The sequence below is a fragment of the Mandrillus leucophaeus genome, unplaced genomic scaffold (genome assembly GCF_000951045.1).
Source record: "Mandrillus leucophaeus isolate KB7577 unplaced genomic scaffold, Mleu.le_1.0 Scaffold331, whole genome shotgun sequence".
Taxonomy (NCBI): Eukaryota; Metazoa; Chordata; class Mammalia; order Primates; family Cercopithecidae; genus Mandrillus; species Mandrillus leucophaeus.
Window position 1 is genome coordinate 1,068,784 of NW_012103488.1, and position 18,536 is coordinate 1,087,319.

At 40.7% G+C, this 18,536-nt stretch overlaps 1 protein-coding gene across 2 annotated transcripts in view; it reads right to left on the minus strand.

Moving 5' to 3' along the window:
• LGI1 (leucine-rich, glioma inactivated 1) overlaps nucleotides 1-18,200 on the minus strand; it is a 39,766-nt gene extending 21,566 nt beyond the window's left edge. For both annotated transcript variants that reach the window (XM_011988466.1, XM_011988465.1), the window contains exons 1-2: nucleotides 17,634-18,200; nucleotides 17,161-17,232 (exon numbers count right to left, since the gene is read on the minus strand). In XM_011988466.1, the coding sequence (XP_011843856.1) occupies nucleotides 17,161-17,232; nucleotides 17,634-17,848 (287 nt within the window). In that variant the 5' untranslated portion in view covers nucleotides 17,849-18,200. The remainder of the gene's footprint in view (nucleotides 1-17,160; nucleotides 17,233-17,633) is intronic.
• Between the last annotated feature and the right edge of the window lie 336 nt (nucleotides 18,201-18,536).

Sequence of the window (18,536 nt, forward strand, 5' to 3'; positions counted from 1 at the left end):
TCTCTTCTCACTTCATGGTTCTGGAAATCAAGAAGATTCCTCAGCTTGACTCCAAGGTAAGCTAACATCCAAAGGCCTCCTTAGGTTCCAGACTTTCATTGCATTCAGTACAGGCAGCATCAGTGGTGGAGAGAATGGAATAAGGCAGAAATTGGTATATACAAATATTACACCTCTCACACTCACTGATTTGAAAAATGGCCCACGGACCATGCACTTCATAATCTCATACTCTAAATTGCCAGAAGAAATAGTTTCCATTGCTACTTCCCTTTATGTTAAATCAGATGCAGGACAGAGTGGGAAATGAGTATCAGTGGGCAGAACTCGCCCATGCATGTCACGGGAAGAAAAGAGAGGATTTCTGCTAGATTTTTTGTCTGCTTGTTCATTTCTTATCCCTAGCACCTGTGATACAGCACCTGACCTATAGTAGACATTGAATAAATATTTGTTGAACAAAGAGGAATTCACTTTACATTAAATTCTGATCCTTACCAAATTACTGGATTAAATGTTTCTTACAGCAGGAATTTGCCTTTATTTGTTTTTGTGTCCCCATCCCCGAGCACAGTTCCTGGAGGAATAATGTTTGTTGAACTACATTTCAAGGACTAAAACCTCTGGTGAGAACTACAAATACATATGCAAAACTATGGATGAATATTTGAGGAAAGGAGCCAAAACACAATAAAGTACATCCTATATGATTGTACTTATATAAAGTACAAAAGCTAATGTATGCTGCTAGAATCAGGAGAGTGGTTACCCTTGGAGGCAAGGAGCAATTGGAAGGGAACACAAGCGGCATCGTTTAGGGTAATGATAATACTGAATTTCTTGACCTGGGTGCTGTTTACAAGGTTATTCACTTTGTAAAAAGTCATTGAGATGTACATTTATAACATGTGCACTTTTTCTTTACATATATTATACTTCAATTTAAAAGTTTCTTATAAAAGCTAAAAAAAACCCCTCTGGCTAAGATAATAATGAATACCATAATCTCTCAATTCTAAATTCAATTGTAGTTTCTATGGAAAAAGATGTATAAAATTAGACATACATTCTAAAGATAGTTGAGTGGGCTATCCATTTTATTATCCTACGTATACTTAAAAGGACTCCTACATCATATTCTATACAGAGGATGAAACTCTGACCCTTAATTTGTATGGATTCTTCTGAATATGTTTGATTTCATTATTATAATTTGTTATTGAACCAGATACGTTAAAGTATTCCACAGTCTCTATTAAGGGAAACTGTGCCCAACCCACCCCACATACACAAAAAACAGAACTGGGGCAGACCACGGTGGCCATGTTTTACACTACACAACCTCTGTCCCTTTCCACAGAGTAGTCAGTCTCTAAATCAACCAGCATCCCATGGCCCAAGTAGCCTGGTTTAAAAAGGTGAGTTGGGCTAAGATGAGACCCTTGTTGGGGATCTGGAATTGCAGTCACCTGGTAGAGAAGCTAAAGGATAAAGGATGCCTTAGGGTTGAGTTGGATCCATGGTAGGCAAAAGTATGTGCAACGAATGCTTGGGAGAGTGCAGAATGGTCGTGGAGACCTCACCAAGGGAAGTTTTTGAAGACTGGTATGGGAGAGATACCTAGATCTGTGTTGGAACCTGAGCCAATGCTTCTGAATGCTGCTTGCTCTTGGAATCACCTGGACAGCATCAAAAATACTGATGCTTGGTTCCCACTCTCGGGGATTCTGGTAAAATTCTAAACCTGGGGTGTCGCCTGGGTTACTGAAAAGCTCCCTAGGTGACTCATATGCAGCCAGGGTTGCACATGGTAAGCTTCCCAGGTCAGTCAAAACACTGTCCCCTTTACCTGTGGTGACCAAGGGGCCTCTGCTCCTTGCAGCAAGTCTGCCTGGAGCAGTTGCTGTGGGGCGTGGAGGAGCTGTGGACTTTCTTGTCCCTATAACTACATGTATCCTAATGTCTGCAATAATATGAGTTGGAAGTGACAACTATCCTCACAACAGCAGCAGCATCATGGAGGGGTTTGTGAAACCAACGTACCGTCCAAATGACCTCGTTACTCTGAGCCACAGATCAGTGATCTGGACCCTGCAGGCCTGCCAAGCAGTCAGCCCGTGGGTTTGTGCAGAGGTGGTGCAGAATTTGCCCTCTGCCCCAGTTCCATGGGAACGCCTGAGGTTTCTCCTCTTTTTTTAGGGAAGCATTTTCCTAAGAAGCCAGGCATTTTCCCCTAGAATTTTGGTGGAGGTGGACACAGGGGTGTGCCTGATCTGTCTATACCCTCCCCCAAGGGCTGTGCACTTACTAATTCAGTAAGAAAAGGGGCTGTGGGAGGAGAGGGGAGGATTTTTTCTTCAGCAACCACGGGAGTATGTTTCCTTACCAGAAGGGAGATTTAGAAAAATCATTTATATGAACTGTGAATTCCAGGCAGGTACTAGCTTATTCTTTGAATAATGATCTTTGCCTTCATAATAGCCTACATGTCATAGACTCCTGCCTGGATTATCTTATTTGGTCTTTAGAACAACTCTATGAAAGTAGTAAAGCAGGTAAGATCTATTTGACGGAAGAGGAAACTGAGGCCCAGAAGGCTACTAAACGCTTTCCTTGAGGTCACAAGGCCCAAGACCCCTGGTTCAGTACCCCTTTCCACACACTGGGTGACCTCTCAGCATAGGTCCCAGGTCACATAATGACATAATAACCATGTTCTGGCGAGCAGCCATAATACCACCACTCAGCTCATATGGATTTAAGAAAAGTAATTAAACAATAATGCCTTTCTTAGAGGAATTAATTAATCAGCGTAAGCAGTCTTAAAATCACATCCAGATCATATCAATCTGTGTTTTTCAAGTAGAAAGTTTAAAAATTTTGAACACACTTTGTGAGGTTTTTCCAGTTTTTTTTTTTTTTTTGACAAAGTCTCGCTCTGTCACCCAGGCTGGAGTGCAGTGGCGCGATCTCGGCTCACTGTAACCTCCGCCTCCCTGGCTCCAGCAATCCTCCCACCTCAACTTCCCAAGTAGCTGGGACCACAGGAGCACAACACCAAGCCTGGCTAATTTTTGTATTTTTTTTTTTTTTTTTATAGAGACGGAGTTTTGCCATGTTGCCCAGGCTGGTCTTGAACTCCTAGGCTCAAGCGGTCCACCTGCCTCGGCTTCCCAAAGTGCTGAGATTACAGGCATTAGCCACCATACCCAGCCTTGAATACACTTTGGTGAATTCTGTTTATAAATAATATATGCTCATTGTAGAAATTCTGGAAAACACAGAAAAGCTTAAAGAAGAAAATGAGGTGCACCATAATCATACTACCCAAAGACACTGATATGCATATGCATAATACACATATGGTATATACACAAATGTATTTCTAAAATTGACATATTATATTATTGTGTGTCCTTTTCATTTGCTTATTATATCATGAACAATTTCTCATGACAATCAATTTTTCAAAAATACAGTTTCCATAGATTAGTAAGTTTTGTATTATGGATATATCATGATGTAACTTTTTCTTATTACTGATTCCAATGTTCACTATTATAAAAATGATTATAACCATCCTCATATATAAATATTTTTCCTATCTCTACTTGTTTCCTTATGATAGACTTAGGATAGATTTCTAAAAGTACCATTATTAGATTATGGATGGTTTTTAAATCTCTGGTTCTTCACTGCTGACTTGTACCAAATTACATGTCCAACTCTGAGAATGGAAATGCCTATCTGACCATATCCTCACCAACATTTAAAATTATCATTTTTATTTCTTTCTCTATGAAATCATGTCCTTTGACTCCTTTTGTTGCTTTCTAAGCACTTTTTATTTATTAAGGATATTACTTAGCCTTTTCCTATTTCTTTTGATGCTGAAAGTTTTTTCCTACTGATTACTGATTTGCCTTTTCATTAATGATTTTTAACATAGAGAAGTTTAAATTTTTATTTAACAAAATATATCAACTCCTATTATGTATTATTTCTTTGCTTTTAATTTTTTTTTTTTTTTTTTTGAGACAGAGTTTCACTCTTGCTGCCCAGGCTGGAGTGCAATGGCATGATCTCGGCTTACTGCAACCTCTGCCTCCCGGGTTCAAGTGATTCTCCTGCCTCAGCCTCCCGAGTAGCTGGGATTACAGGCATGCACCACCACACCTGGCTAATTTTGTATTTTTAGTAGAGACAGGGTTTCTCCATGTTGGTCAGGCTGGTCTCGAACTCCCGACTTCAGGTGACCCACCCTCCTGGGCCTCCCAAAGTGCTGGGATTACAGGCATGAGCCACCGCTCCCAGCCTGCCTTTATTCTTTTTTTAAAATCTTTTTTTAATCTTTTTTTTTAAATCATAAATTTAGGGGATGCAAGGGCAGTTTTGTTACATGGATATATTGTGTAGTGGCGAAGTCTGGGCTTTTGGTATAACCATCACCCGAATAGTGTCCAATACACCCGTTAAGTATTGCATCATCTCTCCCTTCCTCCTACCCCCTACCCTTCTGAGTCTCCAATGTCTACCATTCCACACTTTGTGCCCATGAGTACATATTATTTAGCTCCCACTTATAAGTGAAAACATGCAGTATTTGACTTTCTGAGTTATTTTACTTAAGATAATGGCCTCCAGTCCATTCATGTTGTTGCAAAAGACATGATTTCATTCTTTAAATATCCTTTCCTGTCTTCAGATCAAGGAAATACTGCCTACATCTTCCCCTTAACATTTTCTTTTTAACTCTTAATACATTTGGGACTTACTTTTATGTATGGTGTGAGGGAAGACTCTGCCTTGTTATTTTCTAAATATTTACCCAAATTTACCCAAAGCTTTCTGTTGAATAATTAACAGAATTTACAGAATCTCCCCTACTCAAGTGTGTGATATCCTTCAAATGTCTGCCACTTTGTTTTTTGTTTGTTTGTTTGTTTGTTTGTTTCTGGCATTTTCCAAGGATCAAATCTTGGATTTATTTTTTATTCCCACCGTTTTCTAATTTATTATTTTATCTTTTCTTTACTGCTTTTCTCCTGATTTCCTTAGGATGCTTACTAAGTTTAGTGCTCAATCATACACTTTTATTCTTTCTGAATAAAAAACGAAAGTATTTAGAAAATGGAACTTTACCTTGTGTAATGCATCCAGTAAGTTTTGCTCCATACTCATCTTTTAAAATTGCGTATTTCATTTCAATGGGAATTTAGAATAATATTCTTAAAATTCCCTGTAATTGTTTTTTTTAAGCTTTCATAATTTCATTATTAATACTAAACTGGGATCAGAGGATGTGGCCTGTAAAATGCTAACACTAAGCTCTAATTCCTCCAGGTTCCGCTGTCTATAGGGATGCGTCATGACTAAGTGACACTTTCACACTAAGGCCATAAAGCTGTTAGGGGATTCCTGGTTAAACGGAGAGGTAGAACACACAGAATTTACTTCAAAAGGAATGGAAAAGTAGGCAGCAGGGTTAGCATGGAGCTCAGAGTTCAGAGGGAACTCAGGGCCAGCAACAGAGAAGTAAATGAAGAAGCAGAAGATCTAAGAATGAGGATATAGCTACAGGGGGTCAAGGTCAAGGCTGCCCAAATTCCAGGTGAGAGGCCAGAGACGGGAATGCATAAGAGCGAAAGGACTGGGCAGGCTCATGTGTTGGTGCTAAGTCTGGTGCGCCACTGAGGTGGTTGCCTGCCCTGGGGCCTCACCTCTCCAGAGACCAGGGAAGCAGCACACTGAAGAGGGAATCAGGAAGCCTAGGTCCTAATATAAAATAGACCATAAATTCTGTGTCCTAGAGCATACCACTTCTCTCTATGTTGTAAAGCAAGGAGACTAGACTAGATCATTTGTGAGGTCCCTTGTAGCTCTAAAGATGTATGAGTCTATCCTTATAGCACTGCAGCCTTCATTCATGGAAGAGTAGGCATGTGGAGTCTGGGGAGCGGGGAGGCAGGTCTGCAGATGGCTGAATAGTTGGGGGAAGGGTGACTCCTGCTGAGAAAAGTTCCCATTGTCTCAAACTAGACTGCTCATTTGGTCCCGTGCCAGGCACCCTGGCTCTAATGACACTTACTTCTTCAGACCCTCTCCAGTCACCTGTAATATCTTGATTGCCATTAGAATTGTATCTGGCCCATCAGTGGCCTGCATCCCATCTTCCAGCCTAGAGCAGGTTTTCCTGGCTATGGAGGGAGATGATCTAGGGGGCTCTTCCAAATGATTCCCAACTCCGTGAAAACCACTCTGATTAAGAAGGGAGAAGTGAGTAGCCAGCACCTGGTTGTCACTTGGAGAATGAGTTAATTGGATTCAGAATAGAGAATCAGGTTTCTAAGCTTGTAACTGCCAGTTATAATTATATGTTTACACATTAAGTAGGTAAATCTGTTTCATCATCTGTTAAAATAGGATTGAGGATGCAAAAAGACTTCCTGGATGATTTTAAAAATTATGTGAGGTAATGTGTATGAGCATATCTCCAATGCTCCTGCCAAGGAATAGCTAAGCAAAGAGCACAGACATCAAATGTCGGAGCTGGAAGAGCTCTTAGATCTAGGAAAAGGACACATGTTTTACTGCAAAGGAAACTCAGGTCCCGTGAGGATGTCACCTGCCCCAAGAAGACTCTGACCGACATCTTCTAGGATATTAGGTAGGACATGGACAGTGTGTACAAACACGAGTGTGCACACTCCCAAGTGAACATGGGTTTGTTTGCATATGTATATGTAAATGAAAGAGCACAAGATGCACAGGTTACAGCTGTTAGACGATATGGAGGGACAGCTGCAGGGGCTTGCCAAGTTGTTTAAAGCTGGCTTTGCTTAAATGATTCAAACCCTTTGGTTTTTACTAATATTCTCCTTTATCCAAAAGAATAGGGCTGGTTAAATGATAATTAATAATAGGCTGATGATTCACTTTAGTTAAATGCACACATTCTAAGTGCATGTGCCATGTGAATAATTTACATTTGAATATTTTAAAATATGCTCCTAATACAGAAAAGCATTAAAATTGGAAGCATCACACAAGTACATTATTTGACAGTTCTTTTTGACTCTCAATCTTGAAAATTCAGCTGATCCTTAATTAGATTACCAACTCTTCAACCTGGATTGATTGGAATGGCCTAAATTTGGTTCCACACTAACCTGAGGGTGGGGGGCACTCCAGAGAGATACGTAGTCCAACTCCTCTTTTTACAGATGAGGAGACTGAGGCTGGCAGAGGTTAAGTGACTTAACCAAGGTCACATCTTTTGTCAGTGGTGGGGCTAGGATTAGGATGTGGATTTTAGATTTGCAGGGATGTCCTTGACATGCACACTAGCAAACATTTGAGCATGTGCCCACTCCGTTTTGAGTGGTAACCCCCATTTGGTGATCCCCAATTCTCCTGGGATTCTCTCTCATCCCAGGGCAGTGAAAACTCTTCTCTTCTAGGAATTGGCACAAGTAGTCAGCAGCCCACCCTCCCCGTGTGTTTATAAAATCACCCTGGATCTCCCCGGTCCTGGAACACCAAGGAGAAGGGCCTACTCCATGCCAGCCCTCATCTTCAACAGTTTGACATCTGATTTTAATCCTCAGATGAACACTAAGATGTAGGTTTTATATTCTCCACGTAAGAGATAAAGAAAACCAAGGCCGGGCGCGGTGGCTCAAGCCTGTAATCCCAGCACTTTGGGAGGCCGAGACGGGTGGATCACGAGGTCAGGAGATCGAGACCATCCTAGCTAACACGGTGAAACCCCGTCTCTACTAAAATAAAAAAAAAATTAGCCGGGCAAGGTGGCGGGCGCCTGTACTCCCAGCTACTCGGGAGGCTGAGGCAGGAGAATGGCGTGAACCCGGGAGGCGGGGCTTGCAGTGAGCTGAGATCCGGCCACTGGGCAACAAAGCCAGACTCCGTCTCAAAAAAAAAAAAAAAAACAACAACAAGGTGAGGGAGGTGAAGTGATTTGAAGCTTGGAAGTGGCAGAGCTGGGATTCCAGGCTAAGGCTCGTTCTCTCCCTTCCCGACTTCCCCAGGACTGGTGAGTGGCCATGAGGAAGCCAACTCCCTCTTTTTAGTATCAGCCCTGCCCAGTATCTGCTGGAAACCTACAACAGCCTTGCCCAGAGTATATACTCCCAGAGTATATTCCCTGGAACGCACGACCTTCAAGGGGTTAATAGGTTTATGTGCACAAAGACTGGCGGATACATTTAGGAAAAGTGGGTTAAAGAAGTTAATCAGAGTTCTTAACTATGCCTTTTCTATCCTTAAGTAAATTGAGACTCTTCAAAATGAAATTCAACATACAGTTTCCTAATCTCACTGATAATGGGACTCTTTTATCATTGAGCTTCCTACAAAATGAATATTCCATGGAACATACCCAGGGAAATGCTTGTTTAGCCATTTAGAAAATAGCTGTGATGAAACCTGCTCCAAGTAAAAACAGTGAGAGTATATATTTACACTCAGAAGCCTTTTCCTGTTGAATGAGCTGCAAGCAGTCATCTCCTTCCTCCAAAAGCTGGAGATCTAGTGGGAGGTCCCTAAAGAAGGGGTGTGTACTAAATCCCTTGAACAGGTAGAGAGCCTACTGGGGAGGCTGACTCCCAGAGGTCACATCAACAAATCCACACTAACAAAATGGTCTCGAGTTACTCCTTATGTGGAGACAGAACGTTTAATGTATCCATTATGATGGGATTCTTTCCACCTGCGTATCCTTTGCTATCTAGCCTCTCTAGAATGAGGTGGGGTATAAATAATTAAGCTAAAAATAAAGTGAATTATCATATGCATATATTTCGAAAGTACTGTATGTTCCATAGAACCAATATTCAATGAGGTGTTAAGAAAAGTAAACAATTTTGAATAATTTCAGAGATGTTTCTCTGCCAAGGTACCTTCATTGTAAATAACCAAGCAGGGATAGAACGTGCAGTTTCCCAAATTTATTTGAGCACAGAACTCTTTTCTTTCAGGTCAACTGCTCCACAGGACACAAGTTTAGACAACAGTAGTCTAAGGTGTAACTTTAAAGTAAATAAGTCCTTTTTCTTTTGCTTTTTTCTTTTCTTTCTCTCTATTTTTGTTTAAGCGAGGAGATCAGAGCTTACACATATAAATGAGAGTTGCAACCTAGGGAAACTAGCTGCTCTTGCCAGCAACGCGGCCACTCTTTCAAAGGGCTTTTGAAACTCCTTTCAGTCATTGTCTCCAGGAATTAGGGCACATTCTCCTGAATACCCTTGTTAATGGCGAAGGTTGACCCTTTGAGAGGGGATTTGATTTTGGGAACAAAACTATGCAAAGTCAAGCATGATGATTCATGTTCAGGAAGAAGTAGACAGCAGTGGTTAAAAGTGAGGACATGAGTTTAAACCCCAGCTCTGCTACTTAATAGCGGCGTGACATTGAGGAGGTTACCTTTTAGGACTCAGTGTTTCATTTGCAAAATGGAGATAATTATATCTGCCTCAAAAGGTTATCATGATGATGACATTAAAAATGAGATCTATAAAATGCTTAGCACCAAGCAATACAAAAATAACTAATGCCTCTAATAAAACCTTGCCTGGTTTGTAAACTGGAAGTAAAGACAGTTCTCAAAGGAGGGTCCAGAAATCTTTAGCCATGGAAGCACAGTTGGGCAAAATCTATGGCCCTCTATGAAGTCAAGAGTGATTTGTACATATACATTCTAGTTTGTATTTTTAAAGATTCATTGCCTTTTGATCACATTTTACACATGCAAGCACCTGCCATCTTGCTATGTAAAAATGGGCCTAACAATTTTTTTCCAATCCTTGCTCCATGAGAGGGATACTGAAACATCATTTTATCATCAGCTACCACAGGGAGAGCCTGGTAAGGTCCCTTTGGACCTGTTTGGGAGATTGGGAATGACAATTATTGTATTAATAATCTTACAACAGCCAGTTTCACATTATGAGGTTCTTTCAATGAACAACCTAATGTATTGGCTTGTTAGAACTGATTCAATAATCTTTGTCCATTTCTTTTTATCTCTTTCCTTATTTATTTATTTATTTTTTTTGAGACGGAGTCTCGCTCTGTCACCCAGGCTGGAGTGCAGTGGCGCAATCTTGGCTCACTGCAAGCTCTGCCTCCTGGGTTCATGCCATTCTCCTGCCTCAGCCTCCTAAGTAGCTGGGACTACAGGTGCCTGTCACCACACCCAGCTAATTTTTTGTGTTTTTAGTAGAGACGGGGTTTCACCGTGTTAGCCAGGATGTTCTCGATCTCCTGACCTCATGATCCGCCCGCCTTAGCCTCCCAAAGTGCTGGGATTACAGGCGTGAGCCACCGCACCCAGCCATCTTTGTCCATTTCTTTAACTATGCCATTTCTTTATTATATTAAAGTAACTGTTTGTAAAATACAACAGAATTTTGAGATAGGAAGAGACCTTAGATGTAATCAAATGCAAGGGTCTCAAAATGCCAACCTATGTTTGTTTGGTCTTTATCCTGTTTAAAAATCTATTTCCAGATTTTCACCTTCCCCTAAAAATTAGGAAGGTAGGGCTCCATATGTATGTACCACATTCCCTTCAGCAATAGTCAGTTGGAGCAGGGGACGTCATTTTTAAGTAAGACATGTCTTCTCTGGTTTACCTCAGTCACCACTACTCCCTATTGTCTTATACTCAACTGCTTCCTTCATTGATCTTACCACTTCAAACCCCACTAGCATTTGAGTTTCAGAACCACAATTTAATCTACCTTTAATATTTTATGCAATAAAAGCTGAGGTCCAGTGATATTTTGTGACCTACCCAAGGTCATACAGCCCAATAGTGGTCAAACTGAATTTCAAACCCGTATCTCCTGACTTCTCCTTCAGGCCCCTTTCTATGCTACCATAGAACCACTCATCTGAAGACTGCCGATGTTAATTATTTCAACAAAATCTGGCACGTTTTGCAAAATGTGGTGCCAGTCATTTTATTCATGAGGAAGAAAGGAGAGGGTTATGACTTTTTTTTGAAAGGTAAATAGTTCATGTTTCCTGCGAGAAGTATTTAAAGAAAAGGTTTCTCAGCAAGTTCTGCTGGAGAACTGTGTATAGAACCACAAAATGTTTAAAGCTGAGATTATTGGCAAATGCAGATTATACAATCAGACACTAATCTGATGTTACGGTAGTTCCAATTAAAGCGATTTTCAGATACTGTAGTAAAGCTAATGTGTATTGAGTTACAGGAACCTTGCCAAGCATTTTCCATGCACTGTTTTACTTAATCCTTACTGTAAATCTGTGCAATAGGTACTATGGTTCTTCCTCATTTTGTAGATATAGATATCAGGACTTGATTAAGCTTGCCCCAAATCACACAACTAGTAAGCAGCAGAGTGGGGATTTGAACCCATGCTTATCTGCCCACAAGCCTGTTGTCTGCCTCATTGCCAGCTCACCAGGGTCAGCTGTTTTGATATTACAGCTGATGCTGTGAAGCCCTTGCAGACATTTTGTAGCCCATGTTAGCCACAGCATCAACAACCAGCAAGCATCACCATCATCACTAATCAACTGAATATCATTTTGAACAAAATGAGAACACTTATCAAGACTACATTATAATACATTTAAGCAGGCCAGACAAATACCTGTAATCCCAGCACTTTGGAAGGGTGAGGTGGGAGGATTGTTTGAGACCAGGAGTTCAAGACCAGCCTGGGCAACATAGCAAGACCTCATCTCTACTTACATAAAAATAATTTTTAAAATGAAACCAATGCATTCAAATACAGGCAAAGTATAATTTACCATATCAAGAATCACTACCAGCCTGGAGCTGCCATATCAGGGTGAAAAGTGACAGCGTGTCACTCATCTTTGTGTCCCTCACAAAGCCCAACATTTTACCTGCTACCCAGTAGAGTCTCAAAACATGTCTGCTAAAATGGGAGGCTTTTGTTTTCATTTTGTTGCTGCTTGCAACTATACAATAAATAAATACTTGTTTTGGCTAAGCAGGTACTTAAATAAATCAAAAAGGAAATTATCTTTGTGTTAATGATTTTTCTCTTCATATTAATAGTGCTTAACTAACATTTCCCTCTGGATGTCCTGTCAGACTGGATAAAGGAGCATCTTACCCTTCCCAGGACAGACTAGTCAGCCTCTTCAGTCCAACTAAAAACCAAGGAGGCCAAATGTGAAGTCAGCGTGAGACAAAAGAGATTCAAGCGGTGGGTCTAACGAAAGGCTTAGATGCTTTGTGTTTGAAATCTGGTATGCTGGAAATCTCTGCTGAGGGAGTTTGAATTTACAACTTCATGAGCAAGTATCTCCTCGAGGTTTTTTAGTTCGGCTCACTTCCCAGACCTCCACACCATTAGTCCATATGAACTCAGATAGAGTGCACCAAACATCAGAAAGAGTGTGAACATGACCAGCACTATCTGCTGAGAGTAACACAGGAGCCTTTAGCACAAAATCGATGGAAACATAAACTGGATTCAACAAATATATGGGAAGCCATGTCTGGGCTTTTCTCTGGGACCACAGCTTGTGGGTGATCCTCCAAGAAAGACACAAGGCAGATACAAGCACCATAGCTCTAATAAATGGCACACAGTGCCAGACATCAGTAAAGTCTGGAGAATTTGAGAATCAACAGAGGTCATAGAATGAGATCCTGCAGAACTTGTTTGGGCACGTGTGTGTGTGTGTGTGTGTGTGTGTATGTGTGTGTGTAAAGTCAATGGTGTGAGTGATAACCCTGGACAAATAGAAAGGGCCAAATGCTATGGACGGCAGCTCAGGTGTCTGGACTTTCTCTGTTTCTAGGGAGTCATGAAAGCACGGAGAGCTGTGTCTCAGGAAAGGCAACGCTAATGGAGGTGGGTCAGATGGGAACTGCAAGCAAACAGGGAGGCATGGAGGCTCCTGCCACAGCCTGTGAAACAGTGAATGAAATGCAGCCTCAATGAAGGCAATGGTGCTGTGGTGAAGAGGAGGAGGCAGATTCTCATGCTGTTGGACAGGATACGTGTCCAGGGGGAAGTGGACAGTGAAAGAGAGCGGTCAGGTAACTCTGAAATTTCTTGTCTGAATAACTGAAAGGATGAAATACGCTTTCAGAGAAAACATTTGTGGTGAGCGCTAGTTTGTGCAGTTACGAGAATTAATTCGCTTCAAATAACAAACCTGCACATGGACCCTTGAATCTAAAATAAAACTTAAAATGATTTTTAAGAAAGTAAAAACAAAAAGAAGTAATTAGTTAAAAAGTTAAAGATTAGATCTATGGATCATTGGGCAAATTGTAGACAAAACAGCCTAGATGCTTTTTGGTCCATCATGGGGACATCAGGTGGGTATAAACCAAAACATGCTCATCTATAACCAGCTAATAATTCCTCCAAAAGCACCCTTGGCTGATAGGTCTGGCTTGAGTGGTCATTGAAGACTGCTAAATTATAGGCTTGTAATATAAGGAGGAATAGAAAAAGGTAGCAATTGCTTTAAAGGTAAAGGAGACCATGGGTATTTTTTCCCGGACAGATCATATTTTGAAGGACTAAATGATAAAGCCTTAGTAAGGATGGACTGATTCCTTCCTTTGTTCATGTCTTTTGCTTTTCCATTGTTTTTATTTTTTAATTTCTTATGGATCATGTATTTATGTGTTGACTGTGGATTAATTTTTAAAATAATGCCATTCCCCTCCTTTGACCCTGAAAGATCAAAGATCAATTCTGTCTTTCAAACAAGACCACATCCAGTTGGAATACTAAGAAATTTCTTCTGGTCACATCGGATTCTTACATGCAGTGTTTTTGTTTTGTGTTATTTTATTTGAGTATGACACTAAAGCTACCCTGGAAATCACTCCCTGAAAATAGAACACTCTCAGGAATTACAGGGGTTTAGTTAATTAAAATACGTTATAAATGGGTGATGACGTGGCCACATTTTGTCCTCTTAAATTGGAATTGCACTTCCATCATGAGCCCATATCATTGGGGATTTCAGTCTGCAGTTGAGAAGGAACAGGGCTGTAATGTGTGAAAACACATTTCTCTAAATTCCATTCACTAAAAGTACCACTTTCTATCACTAAAAGCAAGCTAGAATGCATAATCATTGTCATTGGTTATGTTTCAAAACTGGCCCTACGTAAAACATGAATGAAATTGCATTTGCTTTGGAAAGGTTTTTGTTGTTACGTTTAAAACCATAAATGAGATTTTTTTAAAAATGTATTTTACAACTAATCTGATGAATTTGTATCGAATAATTTTATTCTTTCTCTCTCCTCTCTACAGAATGTGGATTTCTGTTTTTCTTGTTCTCCAACACAAACTGCCAGCCACGGCCTACCAGGATCTTTTCCCAAACACTGCATGTAACTGAAGATACCATGTCTGTTTTCCTCAGTACCCCAGACTGACATTTCAACAAGTACTTCTCATCATGACTTTTGCAGAAGCTCTGAAAAAGCATCTGGGGGCATAACGACATTATCAGATTTTTAGGGTGGATGATGGAAATAGGACATTTGCTTTAACCCTTCCCAACAACAAAGCAAGAAACCAACGAACTGTCTTCCTACATCAATCACGCTGAACTGATTCTGAAATTTATCTCTTCACAGTGTATGAGGGGTGAGTGTGGTAATTCACAATCACAAATGCTGCTGGAATTCATTGCAAACCTCAACGGCTTGTGCAATCTAGGCCTAATCTGGTGGTCCAATGCCGCTGGTCTTCGTGTTCCAATGGGGGATTGGTAGCCCATATGGGGTTTTCAGGGCACTGGACAGCCCTGTTTCACAGAAGAGACCTTTCTGTCTGGGATCCATGCATTCCCACAATTGTTATGATCGCTTCATAGTTTGTATTCAGAGCCTTCTCATCTATCTGCTACTCACTGCACATGAGTTTATTAGGCCTTTTCCTGAGGATAGGAGGAAGCAGAGAACATTGGGCAGGAAGGATGGAGAGCAGAGTCTTTAGGCACAGGGTCCTGGAGATTAGGGACAAACTTTGGCCCCTGACAATTTTGCATAAGATCAGCACTGGCACAAGTCTACCATGTTGAGGTTAGCCAATCTGAGTTAACCGAGAACACACAGGGCGAGAATTACTCGCCTTTTGTTATTTCTGAAACCTGAACTGCTTTTAGAAATAAAGGCTGGAATGTTCCATAGGAACTCGGAGCATGGGACACGGGCATGGCACACACTCGGTTGGGCTATTTAAAAACCAGTCCCTTGGCTTCCCTCTGTGATTCTAAATACGTGTAATCACATTACCCTGCAGCAGCCGGTAACTATTTCTATAACATTGTCCAGCATCTGTGCTTGCCGTGACTGGGTCCACCCAACAAAAACAAAGCGGAGATGTGGTAACTGATTAGGTTAATCACTCCAGGCTTTCTGTGCCACAGCTAATGTCCATCTAGTGTCTACTGACACTACTCCTAGAATTTTAAGGACTGATCTATGTAACTATCCTAGGGGAAGGGAGGTGCCTTAGCATATCAAAAGGATGCTTTTTAAATGAGCCATTTATTCATTTAACAAGTGAGCACCATAAACACAATTTATCACTTTCTCAGAGACAGCAAATTCTTATCCTATGGAAGGATCTCAGCATTAGAGACTCTGCCCCTTTCTGTGGCTATCTTTTTTGGATTTGTTTGATGTGCCAACTAACACTTCCCCCAGTCACACCACTAGCCATCAATCAAATAGATAAACTCCTTAGGAATATCTAGTCAATTGTTAATCATTTGAAGACATCAGCCAGTAGAAGGACATTAGCCAACAACATTACATAATGTCAAAACAACTGATCAAGTTTGTGAATTCAATTAAACAGTCAAACCAGTTTAGGAATTTCATATAGACAAAACAATAGATTGAGTGACTTTTAGCTTTTTAGCTTGATGCAAATTTTTTAAACCCTGCCATTTATAAAATGTGTAAGCATTCGGCATACCCTATGCCAAGTGTTTTATCTACTTAAACCTTGGAAATATGTGTTCTCACTTCCATTTTAGAGATAAGAAGACTGAGGCTTAGTTAGATTTAGTAATCTGCACAAGACTACATGCTTAGGTTCTATGAGTGGCAGGGTGAGGTTTAAACACTTGTCTCCAACGTTCACTCCATGCTGTTTGCCTCTGTGTATGTAACTTCAAACAGCCAAAATGGCCAGGTAAGGCAAGAAAATAAAAAAAATAAAAAACAAACAAGTGAAAGGCTTGGGTCCTGAATCATGCAGTTAAGATAGCCAAGACTCAGCTGATCCACAATTGGCTAGTTCTGCCCATATCCCTCCAGCTACAAACCAAGTCTGTGACCTGATACCTAAGTCCTGGGAGACCTCTTGACCCCCATGTGATACCGCTATAAGAAGTAGGAAAGTAGGACTCTAACTGCCAAACATTACACATCAGAACAAATTTTACATGTTCCATTATGCCTGTGAACAGATCTGATTTCTTAGTCAAATATTATTTTTTTGAATATTTTCAGGCATAGAGTGAATATGTGGTTCCCTTGTGGCCAACTCAAAACATATAGCAGAGAGTAATCCTTTGCACTATTCTATATTAATATTTTCTTTCCCTCCTTGTAAGGGAACTAGTTATAAATTAGATGAGATTAAAAAACTGTCTCTTGAGAATTGATATTTTAAGGAATTACCTAGAAAGAGCTGAGGTGTTTTTTTCCCCCACATGGTAAATCATACAGAGTAGCAGCCTGCCCCAGATCCCCGGGAGACAACATCTTGAACACATATGTTATGCTGGGTTCTGTATTGACTAATTCAAAAACTCCAGGGCAAAAGAACCAAAGTTCCCAAGTTAAAAATGAAAGTAAAATAGTGGAATGGAATTGGGATCATTGTTGCAACATTCCAACAACTTCATGAATAGCCATTAAAGTAGACAGCACGACAGGTTAACAAATTTACCATTGTAAGACTCAATCTGCACTGTTGGTGTGAAGTCGCAAACAAACCCATCTACCTCTCACTTTACTGATATTCTGTTTTCTCAGAAATAGAATCACATTTGACAAAATTAATATTGAGATCATTTTACTAGAAGGCTTATCCAAATATATGCCATATTAAAAATAGTCATGATATAAATATTTCTCACAAGAGCTGCAGCGATGGTGTGAATAAAAAACTCCCTTCTGAGATTTCAGTAAAACCAGATCTCACAAAGGATCTGAAAGAAAACAAAAAACAGAAAACAAACAAACAGACACACACAAAGAGACACACACACACAGAACAAACCTTATGTTAATCCGGTTTAGCATAACAGTGACTATTTTGACACTATTTTATGAAGTACGATACTATTCCTTCCCGGATGAAGTAAGAGAAATGAATCGGCTACAGGTTTCTCATGATAATGTTCAGGGCTGGGGGTATCTAAGCATGTTCAGTAGCAGCTAAAAAAAATCAAAAATTCTAAATGCAGCAAATGTTAGCACTGTCAAATGGCCATGCATGCAAGAGGAATCTCTCTCTCCATGCCCTTCTACAAATACATGCAAAGCCCCAAATCCACCGGCTGGAATTTTTAAATCGTAAATTAGATATCAAAATGCTTACGGGCCTTACAATGAGATAACATCAGGAGGAACGGTGCGTGGAATGGATCTGGCATTCTCACATAAAGCATTATCTTTGGTACAAGTACACACGGCAGGGCATTTTGGCTTCGCTGGTTTCTTCCCCTCAGTCAGCAAAAGCGCAGATAAGAGACATAGGAAATAAGCAATTCTTTTCAGGGGAATGCAGGCATTTCCCATCCTTTTGCTTCTTTCTGATTCCATGCAGTCGAGAAAATATCCCCAACCATGAACAGGGCTTCTGGAATTCAGATGGTGATTGTCTTGCTCTAAGAACAGGTCACATAGGAGTCCACCCTTTTCCTCTGCCTCTGTATCTCTGCTTTTTCAAAACAGAGACCTGCAGCTGATTCGTGAGCTTCTCCTCGCTCCAGCAATGCACTGCTCGGGGGAAGAGACCTGTGAGGTACTGTGAGATGGGAGGGATCCAACTGCTGGAGGAGAGAGCCGACTTGCATCACCACGAAAACACTGAGCACAGACCAGCCTTCGAAGGCAAAGTGAAGTGATGTCACAGAAAATAAACAGCTTTCTGCTTTCACCGGGAGGCCCTTTAATTGTTACCAAAAATAGGACGGCATTATGTCTTATTAGTGAGTGGGTGGGCGGGTGGGTGGGAGCAGTCATCTTGCATAGGATGTCGGCAATCTCAGAAACCTCTGGGAGTCTGCTTTTCATGTAGCAAACAACCTAGTAAGAAAAACTAGCTTTGGAGCCAGCCCTGGCTAGAAAAAAATGAAGTTAAATGAAACTCTCTCCGCAACATTGGGCTAAAACCTTTTGCTGTTTCTTGCTGAGCCTACCTGGCTGATGCCATCAGTGAAAGACAAATCAGAACAGATGAAGAATGTGACTTTCAGGGGATAAATGTGAGTAAATACTTTTCTGACAT